This window comes from Leopardus geoffroyi, chromosome X (genome assembly GCF_018350155.1).
Source record: "Leopardus geoffroyi isolate Oge1 chromosome X, O.geoffroyi_Oge1_pat1.0, whole genome shotgun sequence".
Taxonomy (NCBI): Eukaryota; Metazoa; Chordata; class Mammalia; order Carnivora; family Felidae; genus Leopardus; species Leopardus geoffroyi.
The window spans coordinates 8,342,643-8,365,068 of NC_059343.1; the positions used below are offsets into that span (position 1 = coordinate 8,342,643).

Here is a 22,426-nt window from a genome sequence, read left to right on the forward strand (position 1 = left end):
CAATCTGAACGTCTTCTACATCCTCCGGGATTTAGGGTCGTTCATAATGTAAGTAAGCCCTAAAGAAAACCGAACACGCATAGGATGTGTTTCGTGTTTGCAAACTTTCCCCCGCTTCTGCCAAAACAAAACAAAAACTTCCGCCCTTCCCCGGGCTGGCCCGAGTCCTGGGAGCCTCATCTCAGGGGACCACATTCTGCCCTCACTGCAGTCCTCTCGGGGTACATTTCCAGGGTCGCTTTGCCTGAGGTTGGAAGTCACCGCGTTCTGGTAACACCGGCCCCTCCCTGTGCCCGTGTGGTAACAGCCTCCCCACGTTGCTAATGCTTCAGGCTGCACCACCCCTCCTGGGCTCCCTGACACTTCCCGGCGCGTCAGGGATGGTTCGTTCCCGAAGTTAAGGCTTTCTGAGTGTTCCACCTTCTACCTGCTGTCGGTCAGCAGCTAAGGCGGGAGAATGCCTCATCTTTTGCGATGGATGTTAAGGCTATGCTTTACATGTTGCTTAGGCCATCAAAGCGACATCAGAATGGGACTGTTGAAGGTCATACGCATAAATAAATACTTAACAAAAATAATATTTTCCAATCCTTCCAGCAAACTCCACATTCCGTTTTCTGGCTAAACCATTATTACCCTGTGGATCTAATTACAACGGCAGCGACACGGCCAAGTGAGGAATCCAGAGGAAGCCCTGCCCCGGGCGGGGCGGCACCCACCTGGCATGGGGGAGCTCCGTGGATGCAGAGCAGAGGTGCCCCACATGCCGGCGAGAAACTTTTAGCCTCTTTATTTTACTTGGACTGACTTATACGTTTCTTTCCCAGATATTTCAGTCAGCTGCAGAAAGGGGTCATTCAAAAATATTTTTAAAGTTTATTCATCTGAACGTCTTCTGCTGTTCCCATGGCAACCCTTCCCCAAAGCCACAACTCCAAATTCTTCTGAAAACTTCATTTCAGAAATCTAATTTAGCCGACACTCCACACGCTCAAATCATACTCTACAAAGTACTTAAGTTGGAAGAGTTCGAAGGATGTGTCAAATAACCAGAGAAGAGGGGAGAAAATCCTGAGCGGTTTTCATTTCCAAGGGCCATAACGTCTTTAAAGGAGAGAGCCTTCAGTAACGATGATCATATTTGAAGGAACAGATTAGTCTTATACTTTGTGCAGAACTCATCCAAACCGAGAAGTAGCCCTTATTTGCATCGAAGCCGTGACTATAAAGACCGAGAAAGCGGTACCATGTAATGATTGCCGGGAGTCCTTGTTGTTTTATTTGATCTTCACCTCTCAAGTTTTTAAGTATTCAGAATGTATTTCAAAATAAAAGAAATCAGAAAGGTTGATCTTCGGAAAATAAGGTTAGAACCAGAAAACCTAAGAAGCTACATTAAAGGATATTAAATTCACTGCATTCGTTTGTAAACACTGTGGATTTTTGTCCAAAATTTTACAAGAATTTTACTCCCATCATTTTGGAGCTTACAGTCTGAAACGGGCTGTGCTAATTAACGTTCAGTGACGTGGCCAGGACTTAAGAAAGGGCTCTGCAGTCCCTGTCAACGGCAAGCTGGACAGATCACCAACTACCTGCCAGCTGGGCTACTCGGGTAGACTTCCAACCTGGATGGGACTGAGAATGAAAAGCTGGGGCGAGAGGCGGGGGGGGGGGGGCGCCTGGGTGGCTCAGTCGGTTAAGTGCCCAACTCTTGGTTTCAGCTCAAGTCATGATTCCATGGTTTGTGAGTTCGAGCCCCGCATTGGGCTCTGCGCTGACAGCACGGAGCCTGCTTGGGATTCTCTCTCTCCCTCCTTTGCCTCTCTCTCTCTCAGCTAGAGGGAGCCATCTCCCTCCTCCTTCCTTTGGTATTTTCCCCGAAGCAGGCCTGTCCCTATCACATCCTCAGTGAGTGCTTACTGGACAGAGGTGGGCCTTAGCTCCTCACTCACATACGGTCACAGATCCAATGTCCGTGCACAGAGGCTTTCTGAGAATCACTCACGTCCTAGTTCAGAGATTATGATTCCTAATTTTAGACCTGGGACCAACTAACAGATTTAATAAACTGGTCTTTCAGTGAAATCAGAATAGGGGTATTTAGACAAGGCTGTTAGACCCGAATAAATCAAGAAGTCAGCTAAAGTCTGACGAGGAGAAAAGCCAGGAAATGTTTACAAAATAAGGCCCGAGGTTACCAAGGGCATCATCCACTCCCGGATAGTTATTGGGTGCCTACCCTGTGCCGGGCCCACCCGAGGCAGTGGGGCCATCGTGGGAAAAGAATGACTGCGTCCCTGCCCTGAAACAGGGAGTGAACACAAAGGTGGTGGCTAGTGTGACAGAATCAGGGGTGATTGAGTGGGGTCAGAAGCACTTTGGAAAGAGCCGTCAGGGAAGGTGACATTTTCTTCTGCAATTCGGAGGGCACAATAAAAGCCTGCCACACAAAGAACATCCCAGGCAGAAGGGACAGCACGGGGAGACACCTCAGGTGGGAACAAGCTGGTCACATGTGAGGAACAGAAGGGACACTAATGTGGCTGGGCAGGGGTAAGGCGAGGGAGGGTCGTGGAGGAGGACTCGGAAGGCCAAGGTCAAGGAGGAAGAGATCAGGCTAAGCGTAATGGAAACCAACTGGTGAGCTTTGCTCACTGAAATGTCACAACTTCATTTGCTTTTTAAAAGATCTCACTGGTCCCATGATCCGACTATAGGGTTACCATGTTGTCTTGGCGTGGACGACCGGTGCTTCGGTTTACATGACAGCAGCAGAGATGGAAAGGAGAGGATGAATTTGGAGAGTGCTGTGAAACAGACCTGGCGGGGCTGACCCCGGGGTGTTCTGGCGTGGGCAGCTCCCGGAGCGGGCAGCCACTTAGTGAGGCGGGAAAGGCCGAGAGTGCCGCAGGCGAGGAGCCGGAGAGAAGTCGGAAAGCCACTGGAGACGGCATATGACTAGACGATAGCATCACAACCAAGGTGAGACTCAAGTGCATTTGGTCCAGGGTCATCACAACGTGGGGAACGGGAAGAGTAAATACTAGAACCCTCTAGCCAGAAAGGACTAGGCAAAGAGTAGTATTTGTTTTCCGACGGTTGGTAGACGTGCAGTAGGAAGTGGCCTAAAGGGTGGGAGACGTGGCTTCCTAAGATGACGGGAGCTGCAGACCAAAGGGACCACATGAAGGAAAAGCTCTGAGAGCAGCAGAAAAGAAAGCATGCTGTGGGGTGGCGGTGGGGGTGGAAAAGGTAGCCACAAAGAGACGAGCTGTTAATTAAGGGGATGCAATAATCTCCCATTTATTTGTAACGTGCGAGACGTTTGCTTTTGTGAGGAGACAGGCGACAAGCTGACAGCTACAGAAGTGAATTCCGGGCCGTGCGGCGGCCCAGTGCCCTCCTGCGCAATTTCCTAAGATGTCTACACCAGCGGCGCTGATGGGCGATAACCGATTCGTATCAGCTCAGCCCTGCAACGGTGCCCAGCTCGGGGTGACTTGAGAATCGCCAAAGAGTGTCCCCTCATCAGCGCCACTGAATTATTAAGTGAACTCACTGGCTTCAAAGTCGTTGGAAACCAAATGTTCCTAGAGAGCACATTTGGAAACTTTGCTGTGAAGACCTGAACCATTTGTGGTAAGGAGAGGCCCCCTCCCAGGGTAGGCAGGTCAGCCCTTCCAGTGGCTTCCTCAAGGGGGGGGTGAACTAGAGCCAGGGAACAGTCAGCATTGAACGCTGAGGCTGTGGTCGAGAGCAGAGACGGTGGGGCGACCGCACCAAACAGGAAGTGAGGTCAGCCACAGTGGAGTTCAGAAGTAGACCGGTCCACGGGATGGACATGGCTGCACCTTGACAGCTGGGCTCCACAGGGATCGGTCCCGGGTCAGAGTCTAATGCCCCTGCTTCCTGTCACTCTGCAGTGAACAGAACACGTGTCACCCCATACATAGATTTATGTTAGCCGGAGGCATCATGAAACTTTCTTCCTGTTCCCCTTTCCCAGAAGGGGGATGAAAGTAAGTGTGTGCCTCCAGGGGGTTGTTTCGGATAAAAGTATTCGTGGGCTTCTCCAAAGGGCCTCTGATCATCTGTTCGAAAACTAAGGCTCGGCCCAGTAATTCTACTGAAGGAGTCACCATACTTGATTGTATGACTTGGCATGAAATTCGACCTGTGCTGCATGATCTTGGCAGACAGGCAAGGTTTGTAGTATTTTGTTTGTGGTTAATGGAAGAAAGCATATGAGGATTGTTGGGGAAGGTAGGCTAACGTCATCTTTAACCCAGGCCGAGCCACCTAACTCTGGGGGATCACCAAAAGCAGGAGGACACCGTTAAGGCCGTGATCGCTGAAAAGGAGCGAGTGACCCATTACTCTGTCCCCAGCACTTGTGCTGTGTTGAGCCTCTCTCTGAGCCTCTGCATCGGCCTCTCTCCGAAGTTCTGCATGTTTGCTGAACAGTATATATAATATTCATCATATGTACCATGTCTTTTCTTTTTAGATCTTCTTACTACACAGTAATTGTCACCTCTTCTTTTATTTTTTTAAATTTTTTACTGTTTTGTTTATTTTTGAGAGCGAGAGAACGAGAATGAATGGAGGAGGGGCAGAGAGAGAGGGAGACCCAGAATCTGAAGCAGGCTCCTGGCTCTGAGCTGTCAGCACAGACTTCCACGTGGGGCTCGAACTTGTGAACCATAAGATCACCACCTGAGCCGAAGTTGGAAGCTTAACCAACTGCGCCACCCAGGCACCCCAATTGTCACCTCTTCTTAAAAACACGCACGAAAATCACACGCACCAGTGGGTCTCAAGTGGGAGTGACTTTGTCCCCCAGGGGACATCTGGCAATATCTGGAGACAATTTTGGTTGTCACAACTGGGGAGGGGGTGCTATGCTACTGGCATTTAATAGGTAGGGGCCAAGGATGCTGCTAAACATCCTACAGTGCACAGGACAGCCCCCACCACAAAAAATTATCCTGTCCAAAAATGTTCATTTTGCTGAGGCTGGGAAACACTGAGAAAGACATAAAGACATGGCATTGAACTCAATAGATACCTTAAAACTTGGGTTTTGTCTGTATCTGTTATCCGCCCAATGAAAGAGTTATTTGGCCATGCAATTCCCCAGTGTGGACGGTCACATAAAGTCCCTGAAGGTACAATATTTGATTGTCGGTTTATTATGGTGACAGAATGGGGAGGGGGAAGGACGACTCGGCTCATCCATCTCAACTGTCTAAATGAGTCAGAAGAGCTCTACGGTATCAGGGCACTTGTGCAGAGCACTCCATTCTGTCACCAGCTACCCCTGTGCCACCTTGACCCCCACCGCTCTAGGCTTGGATTTCTTCAGCCACAAAATAGAGAACCTGTCTAAGCCACCGGCTGGATTTGACACAGACTGTGTCCCAACACTTTGCGACTTGTATAAAGACAATAGTAACGAGGGGATTGTTGTCATGACTGGCTGGTCCGATGTCCTAAGTGTCTCTCCAATATGCGAACTGCTTTCCACCTCCGGTCCAGCTGCCATCCTATGTAGGCCATCCTTCTCTCATCTCTCTCTGGCCCAAATACCAGGATCCACTCTGGCTCCTCCTCGCACTCCCCTCCATCCTGGGCTCAAAGCAGGCGCTTCAAAATGCAAATCTGATCAAGTCGCCAAAAGGCATCCAGGACGGCACCCAGCTGGAAGGAGGGAGTCACCATAAACTGAATGTGGGAAAACCGTGAGAGGAAAGGTTGGGAGGAGAACATTAGCCGCTAACACACATTTTTGTCACGATGGTAAAACGAGAGGACAGTTGTGCTATGCTTTGGAAAAGTGTAACACTATAAAAATGTAAGATGCTCTATGTCTACTCAAGTGTTTGTGTTTCTCTCCTTGTGACCATTATAACCATTGAAAAGGAGGAGTGAGGAGTCCACAACAACTCTTAACATTCTCACTATTTAATCATCTCTTTGGAAGGCTGGCCAAATAGCTGGCACACAATAGGCACTCTACAAATGTTTGGTGAGTGAATAGAATGTGAACCACCGGTTTCTTACAGGCAGTCTCACCCCGGACGGATGGAGAAGCACTGAAGGGGGAACATTAAATGCTTGCCGTGTGGATTATATCTCAGAGTAGGCAAGAGGTACTGAGAACACACAGAGGGTAATTCTTTTTCAGGAAGACAAAGACCAAAAAAGAAGAAGAAGAAAAAAAAAAAAGCCTCCAAGCCCCAGGACAATACCCAGTGGGGCAGAACCATGTGGAGCAAAGCAAGTGGAATATTTGTGCTAAAAGGCAAAACAAGCTTTTGACATTAACCTAAACCAGTATGGGGGCAGTGGACGAAAGGAGCAGTACTAGAAGAGATATTAAGCCATAGAGGGTTATGTTAATACGGAAAGCGATGGGTCACACTTAATAAAGAGCATTCTTTTGACTTGTGACTGGTACATCTCCCTGAAGTAAGCACGAAAAACTTCAGAGGAGCTGGGTGACTTCTTCCAACCTGAAAGCCAACAAATTCCCTCTGGAATCTTCTTTTTTATAGTCCTAAATCAGAAAATATGCATGTGGGGATCTGCGCTAGAATAAAGGGCTGTCTCATCAGCAAATCTTCAGAGCGCACGAGATGTTAGCATTAGCTTGACTCTAAGTTCCTGCTTTTAGCAGAATGAAACAACTGAATGAAAATAATTTTTAAATTGTTGTGGGATGCATTTGCATAATTGAGGCAATAATCATTCATAGAATGAATAGATTTTTTTATTTATTTTTTGGGGGGAGAGGGAGGGGCAGAGAATCCCAAGCAGGCTCTGCAATGTCAGCACAGAGCCCGACATGGGGCTTGAACCCACAAACCCCGGGATCATGACCTGAGCCAAAATCAAGAGTCGGATGCTTAACCAACTGAACAACCCAGGTGGCCCTGAATAGATTTTTTTTTTTTTTAAGGAACCAGTTCTCACCTTTCCTCCTCTACCTTGTAAGTGGCATAGGGACCTCAGACTGAAAATCAAAGGGCATCAGCATAAGGAGCAGACTCCAGATCCTTCAGTGTAAAGGAACCTCTGCCGAAAACGGATGAACCTTAATATGACTTTAAAAGGAAAACCACTGAGCTGCTAGTGTCTCCAAAAAAATGAACGAGGGTTAGTAACTTACTAGTGTCTCCCTTGGCATTTCAAGGCAAGTAACTGGCAAAAACAGAGAAAGCCATCATAAGCTTCCTAGAATGTTTGCCTGGTAGGGACCTTAATAATTTTCTAATTCAGGCCCTCTTCCCCCGCCCCACCCCAGCCTAGCAAAGTTAAAGGGCAGAGCTTCAAGGTTAGCCCAATAGTCCCCTAGCTGATGGAGGACCCAGAACCTCTGTACCTGTCCCTCCTGTCCACCTGCACTCCTTTATACACATACACACACACACACACACACACACACACACACACACACACACACACATATGGGTTTTTTTAATGTGACGAGTACATTTTGGAGGGCAGGAATTCCAGATGGATATCTGTCAGCCTGATTATAAATACTGATGATTCTTGTCTTAACTTTTTGCCTGCCTCTCTCCAATTTGAAAGCAGCATGTACAATCTCAGCAGTGGAAATCATGTCAAGGAAAGCTCAGTAAAGTAGCAGATGGCAGAACACTCCCAATGGCCCGTCTCAAAACATCACAAGTCACAAGTGGAAACTAAATGTCGGAAGACCGGAGTAAGCTAACACAGCTGTCTGCCTGCTGCAAGCAGGCAGCAATCAGAACCTTCTTCAGTAGTACTCGTTCCTCAGAAACACTCTCTTTTCTCTTTCTCAAAAATAAACTCCATCTAGAATCTGGATTTGGTCAGTCAGTCATTAACCTGGAAACCTCGACTCCTTCTTTAAAGGGGGAAAAGCCCACGAGCTTTTAGTCTGTTGTGCCCTGAGGCCCCCGGTGCCCAGCGCAGTGCCTAGCGCACAGTAGGTCCCCAATAAGTATTTGTTGAGAATTTGACTCAACGGGGAGGAGAGGCGCCACTGGCAGACCCCCTCGCATCCTCCTGTATTAACCAGATAATGATTACAAACTCCGTTCTGCTACAGACTCTGAGGGAAATGCACACCCTTTTTTCCCCAGAAGCAAACGGGCTGCACCCGAAAGTGCCCCGCAGCATTTTCTCCCGAGAGTCAGCTTGGCTCGCCACACGCTCCGATCAGGGAGCAGCCCTGCTTCCCGTCCAGTTCTATTCTCGCTCTTGCAGCATATCTGCTGGAAGGCTGAATGGGCGGACGTGGGCTCGGCCCCAGGAGCCCCATTTCTCAGCCCTGGCCAGCGAGGCTGCAGCCCGGCCCGGCTTCTGGCCCCGAACGCGGTGCCCACCGCGCGGGGCAAAGGAACGCGGGCTTCCGGGGTGGGGGCTCCCATTCTAAGGTGCAGCCGAGTTTCTATGAAGGTGACGCTTGGGGGTGACGGACACGACACCCTGCAGCCCCTAACCCCGAGAGAGGACCTCCGGGGAGACAGGATCCAACAACCCCGCTCTGTCCCTTCCCAGGCCGGCCGAGTGGCGCCCCCTGTCGCCTCTGTGCGCGCCGGGACACTCACCGCGTAGTGCAGCTGCGGTTTCTCGCGGTTTACCGGGTCCCCCATGTCGCCAGCGAGGAGTGGCGGGCCCCCGAGCGCAGCCTGGGGTCGCGGCGCCTCTCCGAGGTCCCCCTATTTCACCGCCATCCCGGGGCAGCCCCCGGACGCGAGCCCCGTTCTCTGCCCCGAGCGCTGTGCAAAGCCCGCAGGCACCAGCGTCCCGCCGGGAAGCCGACAGGGACCGGGTGGAGGTGGCGGCAGCAGCAAAGGGGAAGGCGAAGGAGGAGGAGGAGGACGGGGAGGAGGAGGAAGGGAAGGAGGGGAGGAGGGGGAGGAGGAGGGGAGGAGGACGGAGAGGAGGAGGAGGAAGAGGAGGAGGGGGAGGAGGAGAGGGGAGAGGCCGAGTCAGAAGGGATGGGCGGGCGCTTAATTCCTTCCGCTCCTGGAGGGCTCCTGTCGCTGCCGCCGCCGCCAGCTGTTGGGGGCTGCAGCGACCTAGCGCGCCCACGACAGGTGTCGGGGCGGCCGGCGCTCCCACCTCCCGCCACTCCGCCCCTGCCAGGCCCGTGGGACCCGGGCTGCCAGGGCTGGGGCTGCTAAAGCCTCCAGCGCCAGCGAGAGGGCGAGCTTGGGTTTCCAAGAAAGAGCGACTTTCGCTAACTTTGAAAGGGGTGTGGGCCTGACGCTGGAAGGCGATTCGGAACCGCTCCGGCGAGGGCGGAGTTTCGGTGTTTGCAAAGCCCTCCTTGGGGAGAGTCAGGCACCCGGGGGGGCCAAGTAATGCTGCCCGGGGGGAACTGCGGACTGGAGGAAGGCTGGGCTGGATGCTGGCCTGACCGCGCCTATTTGGGTAAACTGAGTCCCGGAGGGTTTGCAGGACCCGGGCACGTCCGGGGAACCCCGCTGGAAGCGGGAGTCCTGAAGAATCTTCTGGAAGGCCAGGACTGGTGTCGGTGCCAGGCTGAACCTTAGTTGGGGGTGAGGGCAGTGCCCGGAGCGCCGCTATGTCTCAGTTCTTAGGTGCAATTCGGAAAAGGACACAGCGAGAATTCGGAAACAGAAGAAACGCACACTCTTGGCCAACGCTGCCAGATGGACCAAGTAATTTTTAGCACGCATTGGAGGTTCACAACACCACCAAAAACTGGCCTCTGCTCTACAATTCCTCGTGGAAGCGTGCACTTTAGAACATCCTGGATGAGGGCGCTGAGGGCCCTCCCCGGGGGCCTGGCACTCTGGGACTCCTGTGCGGCTTCCCACAAGCAAAGTCCAGACAGAGGCAGGGGCCGGGCCGAGTGGAAACTCCAGACCCAGTGAAATCAATCAACCCAAGCCCAAGAGGGCTAGAAATCCAGTGGAGGGTGGGTTCGTGGGTGGCTTGTCTCAGTTCTTCAGGGTCCCACTGTACTGGACTTGCTGAGTGGCCCTTCCCCTGCTCTGTGTAGGCAGAAGGGGTGGGGAGAAGGGAAACGAGATGGGTCCCCCATGTTGGAGCCCTTACAATTTAGTTGGATGGACTACCCAACTAACACGACATTACTATATAATATTTTGAAAACAACCGGCAACAGAATTGTCAAGATGGACAGTGAAAAAAACTGGGAGGGTAAAGCCAGGGGTACTGGTATCCTGAGGAATCTACTGCTAGACAATCCCTTGACAGTTCATCTTTCTGGAAAACTCTAAGATTATGTCTACTAAAGCTGATTATACGCCTGCCCTCTGATCCAGCAGCTGCACTCCTAGATACATAGAAAAATGGGTGCCCGTGGCCTCCTCACGTACATGCTGCGTGACGAGCCATCGGTGGTCTATCCATACGAGGGTATTACTCAGCAGTGAAAGGAAAGTAATACCGATGCGTAGAATGATGTGGATTCTTCTCACAAACGTTGAGAGAGAGGGAAATCACACACAAAATAGGACACAAGGTATGATTCTACCTATTTGTTGCAGAATTGAGATTCAAATGTTGAATTGAAATAAGCAAGTGTGACCTATGGTGATAGAAGCCAGAACAGCGATTACCAAGATAGGGAGCTGGAATTGACTGGAAAGGGGGTACAAGGGAACCTTTGGGGACACTGGAAATGTTCTGTATCTTGATGTGTATGACAGTGACCCAAGTGCACCCACATGTAAAAATTCAATTGAGCAGTACAGTTCAGACTTGGGTAATGTACACCCTTCACTATGTATATTTTATCCTGCAATAACAGAAAAATGTCCCCTGCCTCAAACAGGAACATGTCGCCAGGGTGCTGCCAGTCTTAAGAGGTCAATTTCACCATTCACCCCAGCCCCCCACCCCAGCACGCCCTGCCCAGATCTCCTTTCCCTCTGCGAGGTGGGAGCACAGAGCCCATTCACCTTGGAGGCCCTCCCTGCTCCCTGACACATCCAGGCAGAGCTGGACAAATGACATGCTAAAGTCCCCTCTTCGCTTTCACTCTGCTCTGCTGCTGAAAGCACCCTTTAGAGCTATGTCATCAAAGACCCTTAGAAGAAGGCAAAGAATTAGCATAAGCTTCACCATACGGCATCTTTCAGAGAATGCACCGAGGACCAATTCAGGGACCTTTGTTTCACTGTGGTCTATGTAGAAAGATGAACTCACCAGCTTTGGGATTTCTTTCTCTGTCATACCTGCCATTAAACCTCCAGAGCTACAAATCCCTTTCCCTACAGAAACTGTTTCATTGTATATATAAGGAAACACACACACACACACACACACACACACACACACACACACACACACGGTGGGTCCCTGGATTTAAAAAACCTTATTAGGGGCGCCTGGGTGGCGCAGTCGGTTAAGCGTCCGACTTCAGCCAGGTCACGATCTCGCGGTCCGTGAGTTCGAGCCCCGCGTCGGGCTCTGGGCTGATGGCTCAGAGCCTGGAGCCTGTTTCCGATTCTGTGTCTCCCTCTCTCTCTGCCCCTCCCCCGTTCATGCTCTGTCTCTCTCTGTCCCAAAAATAAATAAACGTTGAAAAACAAAAAATTAAAAAAAAAAAAAAACCTTATTAACCATAGCCCTTTGATCATTACCCCTGAGTAAGCCGCCTCCGTGTTGAGTCACCTTACTGTTTGTGTGCCACCTTTGAAAAATGTATTGTCACTAAACAACATTATCCTAAGCCAGAAATAATCCATCATTCCCAAACTGTGTACTTACATTCTAGGAATGACGTTTGCCTGCAAAGAATATTTCTTGCTACATTGCCATTGCTAAGTCAGAGTTAAATTCTTAAGTGCAATAGGACTGTTTTCCTGTGTTTGAAAGGTCTGGGGAGATAAGACAAAGCATTTTAAGAAACGAAATGATCGATTCATGCTGCAAGACTCTTGAATTCCCTTCAGTGTGAATCCTACACCTTTTCAATTCTCAGTCCACTCGTTCAAGACTCAAGAAGGGGGACGCCTGGGTGGCTCAGTCAGTTAAGTGTCCACCTCTTAACTTCGGCTCAGGTCATGATCTCACAGTTTGTGGGTTTGAGCCCCGCGTCAGGCTCTGCATTGATAGTGCGGAGCCTGCTTGGGTTTCTCTCTCTGCCCCTCCCCTGCTCGCTCTCTTTTTCTGTCTTTCTCTCAAAATAAATAAATAAACTTTTTAAAAACACACACACCAAAAAAAAAAAAAAAAAAAAGACTCAAGAAGGGACCTAGGAGATTGGGCAGAACTCTGAAAGTTCTATTCAATCTGAAACCATTTGAATTCCACACATTATTTCTATCTGAGTATATTTCAAGGTATATTTTAAACACCGCTCTAATCAAAATGTTTTATTTGCACATCTCTACTCCTAATTATCCTTCCCATGTTGTTTATTTATTCACTTGGTCACTTAGATTTAATAAATATTTTTTAAATTTTTTTATTATGTTTCTTTATTTTTGAGAGGCAGAGAGTGACAGAGCACGAGTGGGGGAGGGGCAGAGAGAGGGGGAGACACGGAATCTGAAGCAGGCTCGAGGCTCTGAGCTGTCAGCACAGATCCCGATGTGGGGCTTGAACTCACGAACCGTGAGAGCATGACCTGAGCCGAAGTCGGACGCTTAACTGACTGAACCACCCAGGCACCCCATTCAATAAATATTTTTAAGCACATACAATTTGCAGGTATTGTTCTAGGTCACTTAAACTATATGTTAACATGGCAGGTGGCTTTGAAATTCAAGTTTTGCCTGTGGGGTGACAGAGGGAGCTGTAAGGGCGAACTCGAAAGCTCCCCCAGAGAAGGCTGAAGTTCATCCCATTCCCTCATTAGATTAAGAGCCTGCTTGGCTAATGTTCTCTTTTGATTAGTCACTCTTTCAAAAAATAATAAATTTCTCTGATGTTTATCATTTCCCCCAGAGAGGACGCAAAAATAATCTCTAGGAGTTCCTCTAACAGCATCATTTTGAAGAAAAAATGTGTCACGCTCACAGTGGAATTTCCTCATCTTCCTGCCCCCAAATGTTACAGCATTTCCAGGACTGAAGGCTGCCCTTGCCACCAGGACCCTGAAATACAAATCCTTGTTTGCATTTACTCTGCCTGCCTATAAGCTGAGTCGACATTTTCCACATTTAGTGCCAGCCCAGGGGTGATTGCTTTTTCAGGAAAACTTTACCATGAATTGACCATGGAAGCAAATGCAACCTCAGAGTTTAGGAGGAGCTGAGGGCACATCTGAGCACTAAAACCCATTTAGGATAGGAGGACAAGGCCCAGCCAGGAGGCCCAGCCCTGCCACTGAGTAGCTCCGAGATCCTTTTGGGTGGGGGCCTCTTCCCTACAACCCAATGCCTACACTCTTTCATTCTATTGTCCTGTCAATCCACCTGCTAGAATATTTTTCAAATTCTAAAATAAGCAATTGATAATATATAATGTGCAGCTTAATGAATTATTGCAAAACATATGCCCGTCATAACCATCACTGAGGTCAACAGGTAGAGACTGCGGGTGTCCCAGAGAGCCCCATGTCCCGCGGCGACATTGTAACACCTTCCCCGGATCCCAGCGACAGACACTGCCCTATATTTTACGGACTTTACTTCTCAGCTTCCCTTTTACAGCAGGGTTTCTCAACCCTAACACTGTTGGCATTTGGGGACCAATAATTCCCCACTCCCCCACCAGCTTTATTGAGCTACAACTGACATATGACATTGTGTAAGTTTAAAGTGTACCATGAGATAATTTGACATGCATATATATTGTGAAATAATTACCGCAATGAGGTGGGTTCCTACTTCCATCACCTCACATAGTCACCATATTTTGTGCGTGTGGTGAGAACATTTTAAGATCTATCTCTTAGGAACTTTCCAGTATACAATATAGTACACTAGATGCCCAGAACTTATTCATCTTATAACTGGAAGTTTGTACCACCCCAGGCAAGCACCATTCCACTCTGTTTCTATGAATTTGGGGGGTTTTCTTTTTTAGATTTCACATATAAGTGATATGTGATAGCATTTGTCTTTCTTGACTTATTTCACTTAACATAATGCCCTCAAGGTCCAAGGTCCATCCATGTTGTCGCCAGTGGTAGGATTCCCTTTTGTTGTGGCTGACACGTGTGGCTGAAATGTGTGTCAAATAGAGGGAGAAAGCGACAGATGGCGGGGGGGGGGGGAGAGGGAGAGGTGTCACATTTTCTTTGTTCATTTATCTGTAGATAGACACTTAGGGTGCTTTCATGTCTTGGCTGTTGTGAATAATGCTACAATGAACACAGGAGGGCAGATATCTCTTTAAGATCCTAATTCCAATCTTTTGGGACATACACCCAAAAGTGGGATTGTTGGATCATACAGTAGTTCTATTTCTACTTTTTAATCTGGTAAGGAACCTCTATACCATTTTCCATAATGGCTGCCCCAACTTACAGTCCCACCAACAGTGCACTAGGGTTTCCTTTTTCCCACATCCCCACCAACACTTGTTACATCTTGTCTTTTCAATAAAAGCCATCCTGACAGGTGAGGTGATAGCTCATTGTGGTTTCGATTTGCATCTCCCTGACGATCAGTGACGTTGAGCACTTTTCATGTGTCTGTTGGCCATTGTACGTCTTCTTTGGGAAAATGTCTATTCAGGTCCTTTGCCTATTTTTAAATTGGATGATTTGGTTTTTTGCTATTGAGTTATTTAGATATAGGCCCTTCATCAGATACATGCTTTACAGGTATTTTCTCCCACTCCTTTTGCTATGTCATTTTGTTGATTGCTTCTTTTGCTGTGGAGAAGCTTTTTCGTTTGATGTAGCCCCACTTGTTTGCTTTTGCTTTTGTTTCTTGTAGTTTTGGCACCCTACTGACAATTCTTCACTGTGGAGGCCGTCCTGTGGGTTGTAGGATGTATAGCAGCATCCCTGGAACCTACCCACTAGATGCCGGTAGTACCTCCCTTCCCCAACTGTGACAACCAAAAATGTCTCCAGACATTGACAAATACCCCCTGGGGTGGCAGCAAGATCCCCCCTGTTTTGAGAACCACTGCTTTTTAGGAAGTTGCACATCCATAAATATTAGACCTTGGCGTTACCTGTCTCCTTACTTTATATAAATGATTCCTATGTTTTATTACATGTGGCTTCTTTTACTCAACATTATGTTTTTAAGGTTCTCCCATGTTGTTGTATGTAGCCCTGGTTCATTCATTTGCATTGCTGTCCAGTATTTCATCGTATGTGCTTAACACGATTTATCTTTTCAACTGAGATGGACATTTGTGTCCTTTCCAGTTTGGGACTACCGAAAACCATCCTGCTTGAACATCATTATACACATCTCCTCGTGCAAAGTACATGCATTTTTATCGGGTGCAAACCCAGAAACAAAACTGCTAGGTCATAGGTATGCATGTCTTTAACTTTACTGGACAATGCCCAATAATTTTTTGAACTGATTGTACCAATTAGAATCTTTGTTTACACTACAGTATAAATAGACTGAACATAGTTTATATAAAGACTGAACATAGTTTAGAGTTGTCTCTCTTCTAGGCTTTCTCACGGGGCTACAAAGATAAAATTCAGGAAATCAAACTCAACGATCAAGAAGGAGAGATGGGGAAGAAGCTTGAGATCCTCTTTGTCCCAAATCACATGTCTCCCGTAAGTGAAGAACTTGCCAGCCCTGCTGGGGTCCTGGCATTTGAAATGCCATTGCTGACTCCAACCACAAGTACAGGTAGAAGCAAGGGTTACATCACTTATGCCTTTGAGGGAAGACATTTTATTGTGCAGAAGTTCAGAGTCCTGGGGGGAAATACCTCAGCAACCCAAACGTAAACCTAAATGCCACTTACGGAATCACCATTTTGTTCCATAGCCATAATTTCTCCCCTTCTTCTGAACTCTAACAATGATATGGAGATGAGAGGGATCCAAGGAAGAATAAAGTGTCCCATTCCTTTCTCCAGGTAAGTTAGAGAAAGACACTCCCCAGTCTAAAGACAGATCTGCTCCAAAGGCCAGTGAATGAAGAATTCCTGGGGGTGCCAAGAATGGTGTCTGGAGCTGTGGTGACATAGGACAGAGGGGAAAGAGAAGAATTCCCTGGCATCAGCTGGTACTATTGCCCTTAGCCTTGATTCCAACTACAAAGAGTATCAAGAAGTTATATATCAACCAGAACTGATGACGTGATGATTTGTGAATGCAGGGGGGAAAGACAAGGGAGGGTAGTTGACAATAAACCGACCATGACAGTAGGTTCAGCTTGGCATCGCTGGCTTGTCCTTTTCTTGCCAGTTTTGATGTTTTCACCGAAGCACTGCCACTCAATGTCAGGGAGCCAGGGAGAGTGCCCTTCAAAAGTATCCACAGAGCCATGTTTCTAAAACAAATTTTCTATTCAAGGGTCATTAGGCAAAAAGAAGAGGTTGCAATCCCTCTAGTTATGATCTTCCCGAAAAACAGGTCGAGAGTCAGGACACTGCTTCTCATTATACCCATAATCTAACATTAGTCTATTGCCTCTGCACAACTAATGATAACGTCCTTTCCTCTGCATGGTGTTGCGAGCGTGTGAAGCCTGCAGAATGCTCATGGCGACACCAGTGCTGCAGGTGCTAGAATTATTATTTGAGACAATAACAACTCCACTTATTATTGAACGTGCACATCACCGGTCCTTTGTTCAACTAGATGCTTTTCAAATAGCAAATCTGGTCCTCGGAATAATAGTGTGAGGAAAGTACGATCATCCCCATTTTATTCATGAGGGTAATTAATTTGCTTTGCACATCTTGTAAGCGGTGGAGTTGAGATGGAAAGTTGGGTCCATGTCTCTTTGCAGGCCATCCAGTCCATTCCCAAGTAGAGACTCTTTTTGATAAGTCAGACTCATCTATTAGATTTCTATGGTGCCTTCTCGTAAAACAGGGTCAGATACTACCAGTGCCCCATCCATATCTCCTGGGCTAGTAGTTCTCAATGGGGACAGAGGGACACTTGGCAATGTCTGGAGACGTTTTTGGTGGTCACAAAATGTGGGGGGGGGGGGATGGGTTGCACTTGTATCTAGTGGGTAGAAGCCAGGGATGTGCTAAACATCCCCCAAGGTGCAGGACAGCCGCCCCCGGCCCCCAACAGAGAACTACCCTGCCAAAAATGTCAAGAGTGCCAAGGCTGAGAAACCCTTCGTAGATGTAAGAAATTCGTCCTGTAATAATTCCCACTTAGAAGTGTATCCCACACCAACAATGAACTTTCTTTTAGTGGGGTGGGTTTTGCTTTCCTCGAGAAAACAAGGACAGCTATCCTCAGAGCAGAGGCATAGGGCCGAGCAGTGGGACTTACACACAAGTGGGCCTCCCTCCACGCCAACACAGCACGCCGAAAGGCTGACAGGTAGGGTAAAAACTGGCCATTTGTGTGACCCAAACTGACAGCTCTAGAGTCCTTTGGAGCGCTTGACTAGTCTCCCAACGACACCACTGTTACAACCTCAACATCCCCTCGTTTCGGAGGCTCAGCAATATTATAAATGATGGCATGTGGCACTGCTCTGGTGCCTGCAGCTTTCAAACCAATTTCACCTGTAACAGTGTCCATCCCCGTCCCTAATCTATTTTGTGGTTATGATTTTCATTTGTCATAGGGAACAGGGACATATAAGGCAAACATCAAGAATTTGTTGCCAGAAGTGCAATGAAATGAGAATGAAACAGTGTCCTTTGCTTGCCAAGTCACCTACCCTGTCTGTATCCCATTAATGCATCAAGTAGAGAGGATGGGCCAGAGAGTTCCAGATCTCCAAGAAATTCCTGGTACATGAAGGTTGAGCACCACCGGTCCAGCACGGACTTCAATGCCTTGCTGTGCAATGAGAGCCAACCAAAGAAAACTGTTCCAAGCTTCGTTTCTTGGTTTGTTTTCTTTGGTACCATGCTTTATAAAAGTGTTTTTCAACTGGGGGTAACTTTGTCCCTCGGGGAATATATATATATACGCACACACACACACAGACACACACACATATATATACACACACATAATCAATATATATATATTTGGTCACAAGTTGGGATGGGGCATGAAGTGCTTAGTAATTACTGGATAGATGCCAGGGATGCTGCTAAACAGCCCACCATGAACAAGAGACACTGCCCGCCCTCCCTCCCCATCCCACCAACTCTCTCTCTCTCTCTCTCTCTCTCTCTCTCTCACACACACACACACACACACACACACACACACACACAGCAAAGAATGTTCTGGCCCTAAATGCCAGTAGGGCTAAGGTTGAGAAACTCTATAGATAAAATTGTTCTGGTCAAAAAAATCCTAATATATCAGAATCTAAGCATCAGAGTAGAACTTTTTCATTATTTCAGTTTTCGTTGTCATCCTTCTTCACGTTCATAAACACAGCATCTATGGAAAGATGACCTGGAGAGATTGAGAGATTCGTCCTCCCTTTCAGCAGAAGACAGGACAAAAGGGATACGGATCAGAAATAAATGGCTAATCAGCATTTCTGAAAGTATGGTCTTTAAGTCCACACACATCAAAATCACTTGGCAGGGCGCATTTTAAAAAATAGATCATGAGGACGTCCCCAAAACACAATGAATGAGAATCTCTTGGAGCACCACCTCGGGGTTCACATTTTTAGCAAGAACGAATGCCTAGGAAGGCCAAATAACTAGTTCAAGGTCAGGCAGCTAGCATGAGACAATGCAGAACTCACCCTGCCCTCTGGATTGAATGTTGAAGTAAAGTAGAAAACATTCTGAACTCTCTAACAAGCCAGAATCAGATCCATTTGTAGTTATTAAAATGTAAATGAACATAACATTTGGCCCAGTTCAGCACAACCTAGCACCTGCTAAGTGACTTGCTATATTTTCCTGTGGTTTTGTCAAGTTTTCTCCCCATTGTCTTTGTGACTAACGGTAAAAAGAATGCTACACAGGACTTCTTTCAAAGCTCTCAGGATAACTGATCTCCACGAAACTTTGTTTTTCAAAACCACAGAATTCCTTTTTCTCACATTAACATGTCAAAAAGTGATAAATGTGTATAAATTACGCAAATTATTAGTCCTTTAAGATTTTCCAAAGGGAAAATCCCTTCAGAGTCTATTGAAAATCCTTCCCACCTAGAAATAATTCCTGGTCTCCCATCGTAGCAAAATACAGTTGCCAGCCACTATTTCTCTGTGGTTGATGGGAAAGTCTGAGATTTGGAACAAAGGAATGCTGGTTTGTACATCATAGCAGACAATGTGACAACTTCAAGGCTATCAGTTTGCACTTCTGTAAGTCCCATTTTTACAGTGGAATGATCGAAAGAACAAAGAAAACTCAGTCTGTGAAAGCTGAAGAAGGCCACGAAGACAAATGATGAATGGTTTGAAGGGACATCATGTGTAAGAAAGGAAAACCTTGTCAGTTTTCTCCAGAAAGCTGGACAAGAATCAAGAGTGGAAATTATGACGACGTGGATTTTGGCTCAACATAAGAAAAAACATTCTACATTTGACCTGGCAATTCCACTCCCAGGTATATAACAAAAGGAATTAAAACATATGTCCACACAAAAACGTGCATACGTATGTTCATAGTACCACTATTCCTAATAGCCTAAAATGGAAACAACTCAAATGTCCATCAACTGATTAGTAAATAAACAAAATGTGGCCTATCCATACAATGGAAAATTATTTGGCCATAAAAAGGAATGAAATTCTGGTATATAATAAAACAAGGATGAACCTTGAAAACATTACGCTAAGTGAAAGAAGCCAGTCACAAAGGACCACATATATTATATGATTCCATTGATTAGAAATGTCCAGAATAGGCAAATCCACAGAGACAAAAAGGAGATCGGTGGTTGTCTAGGGCTGGGGAGATAAGAGGATGGTGACTAAAGCAGGTGATAGCTAAAAAGTACAGGGTTTCTTTTCAGGGTGATGAAAATATTCTAAAATTGATTGTGGGGATAGTTGCACAACTCTGAATATACTAAAAACCATTTCATTGTTCACTTTAAATGGGTTGCATTGTATGAAATGTGAATCTGATCTCCATAAAGCTATTAGAAAGAGAGAGAGAGAGAGAGAGAGAGAGAGAGGAAGGAAGGAAGGAGTAAGTGAGGGAGGGAGGAAGGGAGGGAGGAAGAAATTAGAAGGAAGGAAGGGAGGAAGGAAGGAAGGGAGGGAGGGAGGGAAGGAGTGAAAGAGGTTGGGAGGGAGGAAGAAAGTAGAAGGAAGGAAGGAACAAACAAAGGAACAAAGGAACAAAGAAACAAAGGAATGGAGGGAGGAAGGAAGGTCTTCATAATAAACTGAGTGGTGCCAGACAAGACAGGCAGCTATCCCGGGACGTGGTGCCTTCTTGCTGGCAAAATCTAACAGCCTGAGCCAGGATGCCCATCAGCTGGAGAGGCTACACTGTGTGGGCAGCTTCACTATTGGGCGTGCAACTCTAAAATGTCAGAGGCGATGTTTCATCACTTTCCTGTTTCCCTGACTAACGGAATGGCTCAAGGCTAAAGACAGGCTTCTATTAGCTCATTCAGTCCATTCTTTCATCCATTGTTTCAATGCTAACTGAAGGCAAGGCCTTGTGCCACTTCTCTCTTCATGATATAGTGCCTTCTTGCCTCAGGCCGAGTTCTCCAGAAACAGACGAGAGGATAAGCATGCATGTGCAAGTGATTTATTAAGGGCTCGTTCCCAGGAGAGACTGGTAAGGGGTAAGCGTCACAGGGGAGGAAAGGGGAGGAAGCCAAGTAAAGGTGTGATGTCTGGCAGAGTCCCGGTCTCCGCCTGACCCTGGGGGAGGGGAGGGGGGTTCTGGAGTATAAATCCTATCTCAGAGCTGTCCCATCTCAGACCAAAGGAGCTAGGCTTTAACGTTCTCACACCTGCCAGTCAGGGGCTATGGGATGCCCCAGGGTGATGTAAAGTCCCAGGCACTTCCTGCTCTTTGTGGCTTTAGGGAAACTGCCCGAGAATCCCAAGGGAGGTCCTCTGAAAAAGTTCACAGATGTTGGTCATTAGAAGCAAACCACACAGAAGCTGGGGGATGGGTCAAGCACACAGAACTGATAACAGATCTGAGATATTCTGGGCAAAGCACCAATAGCAAGCGTCCACTACACTTTCTGGTTGCAAATTTGTTAAGCCCTAAAGGCCATTTATGACTCTGCTCCTACGTTCAGAGGTCCTGAGCGGGGTAAAAGCCTGTAGCCGCCGAAGTGCTTCCATCAAGGTGAAGTGCGAGCCGCTCTCCCGAGGCCTGGCCCTCCAGCTTATCCTCTTCCTGGCTCAGAAATGCTTTATCTGCCATCTCTGTCCACATCACACCTATTTCACGGCTTATACTGAGGTGGTGAATCTGTCCACGAGCACCGCAGAGAATTTCTCAGCAGCTTCGGCATCCCCGGTTGCCGTCTGGCCACTGACTTTAAGTTCGGGTCAGTTCCGAAAGAGGCCAACCCAGGGAACCATCCATGACTGGGTTACTGCACTTACCAGACTCATTTCCTTTCGCTGAATTACAGACCATCACAAATATGTCTAAGATGCGGCCACCTAACAACACAGTTCACAGTTCAAAGTTCCCCGTTTCATCCATCGTTTGTTGATTACCATCCTTTTGGGGGTGGTGGTGGGAATCATTCTAGCGTGTGAGTGTGTGAGTGTGTGCGTGCGTGCGTGTGTACGCGCAGAGAGAGAGAAGTTAGAACAGTGCCAGGAACATATAAGCTCTATATCAATGTTCGCTATCATCACACAGGTACAGAACTTTTCTCAGGGTGCAAGGTGAGGTCTTTGTCCTCCAAATTGTTCTTCTGCTAAACAACATGCAACAATTTTGCTGACCTATTTCAATTCTGAAAAATTGTTTCTAGTTCGCCTTCCCTTCTGCTACTTCTTATCAGCACCTTCTTCTCCCGCTTCCTCTGAGGTTACCACACAAGATGGGGTTAATGGTCAAACTCCTCAGTACCAAAGAGAAGTATAGTAAATATTAGGTAGGCTGAAAAACAAGGGGGGGGGGGGGTGGTGGGCAGGGCAGAAACAAAACCAGCTCCCAGAAACTCTCAACGCATATTTTTGGCAGTGAGGAGACAGCCAGAGGGCTTTGCTCCAGAGTTTGGTTTTGTTTGTATCTATGAAAGTGCACAAGTTGAAATTCCATAAATAGAGGCGCTTCTGTACCACTTTCTACTGCTAATATTTTCTTTTCCTCTGACGTCTGTCCCCAGCATTTCAGTTCACGGTGAGCACTTAATAAATGTGTGACGACTGATGTTAGAAAGTGTTACCGGGGCCCAAAGCATCCTAGCAGGGGCACAGAGCATTCTAGAAAAATCTAAGAA

General features: G+C 47.3%; 1 protein-coding gene across 2 annotated transcripts in view; it reads right to left on the reverse strand.

Annotated features, from left to right (window-relative positions):
* ARHGAP6 (Rho GTPase activating protein 6) overlaps positions 1 to 22,426 on the reverse strand; it is a 453,678-nt gene that overhangs the window by 224,711 nt on the left and 206,541 nt on the right. Inside the window, exon 1 of one of the 2 annotated variants that reach the window (XM_045472357.1) lies at positions 8,604 to 9,891. The exons of the other annotated variant lie outside the window; for it this stretch is intronic. Coding sequence (XP_045328313.1) covers positions 8,604 to 8,648 — 45 coding nt within the window. The 5' untranslated portion in view covers positions 8,649 to 9,891. Of the gene's footprint in view, positions 1 to 8,603; positions 9,892 to 22,426 lie in introns of those variants that run through there. 2 annotated transcript variants of the gene reach the window in all.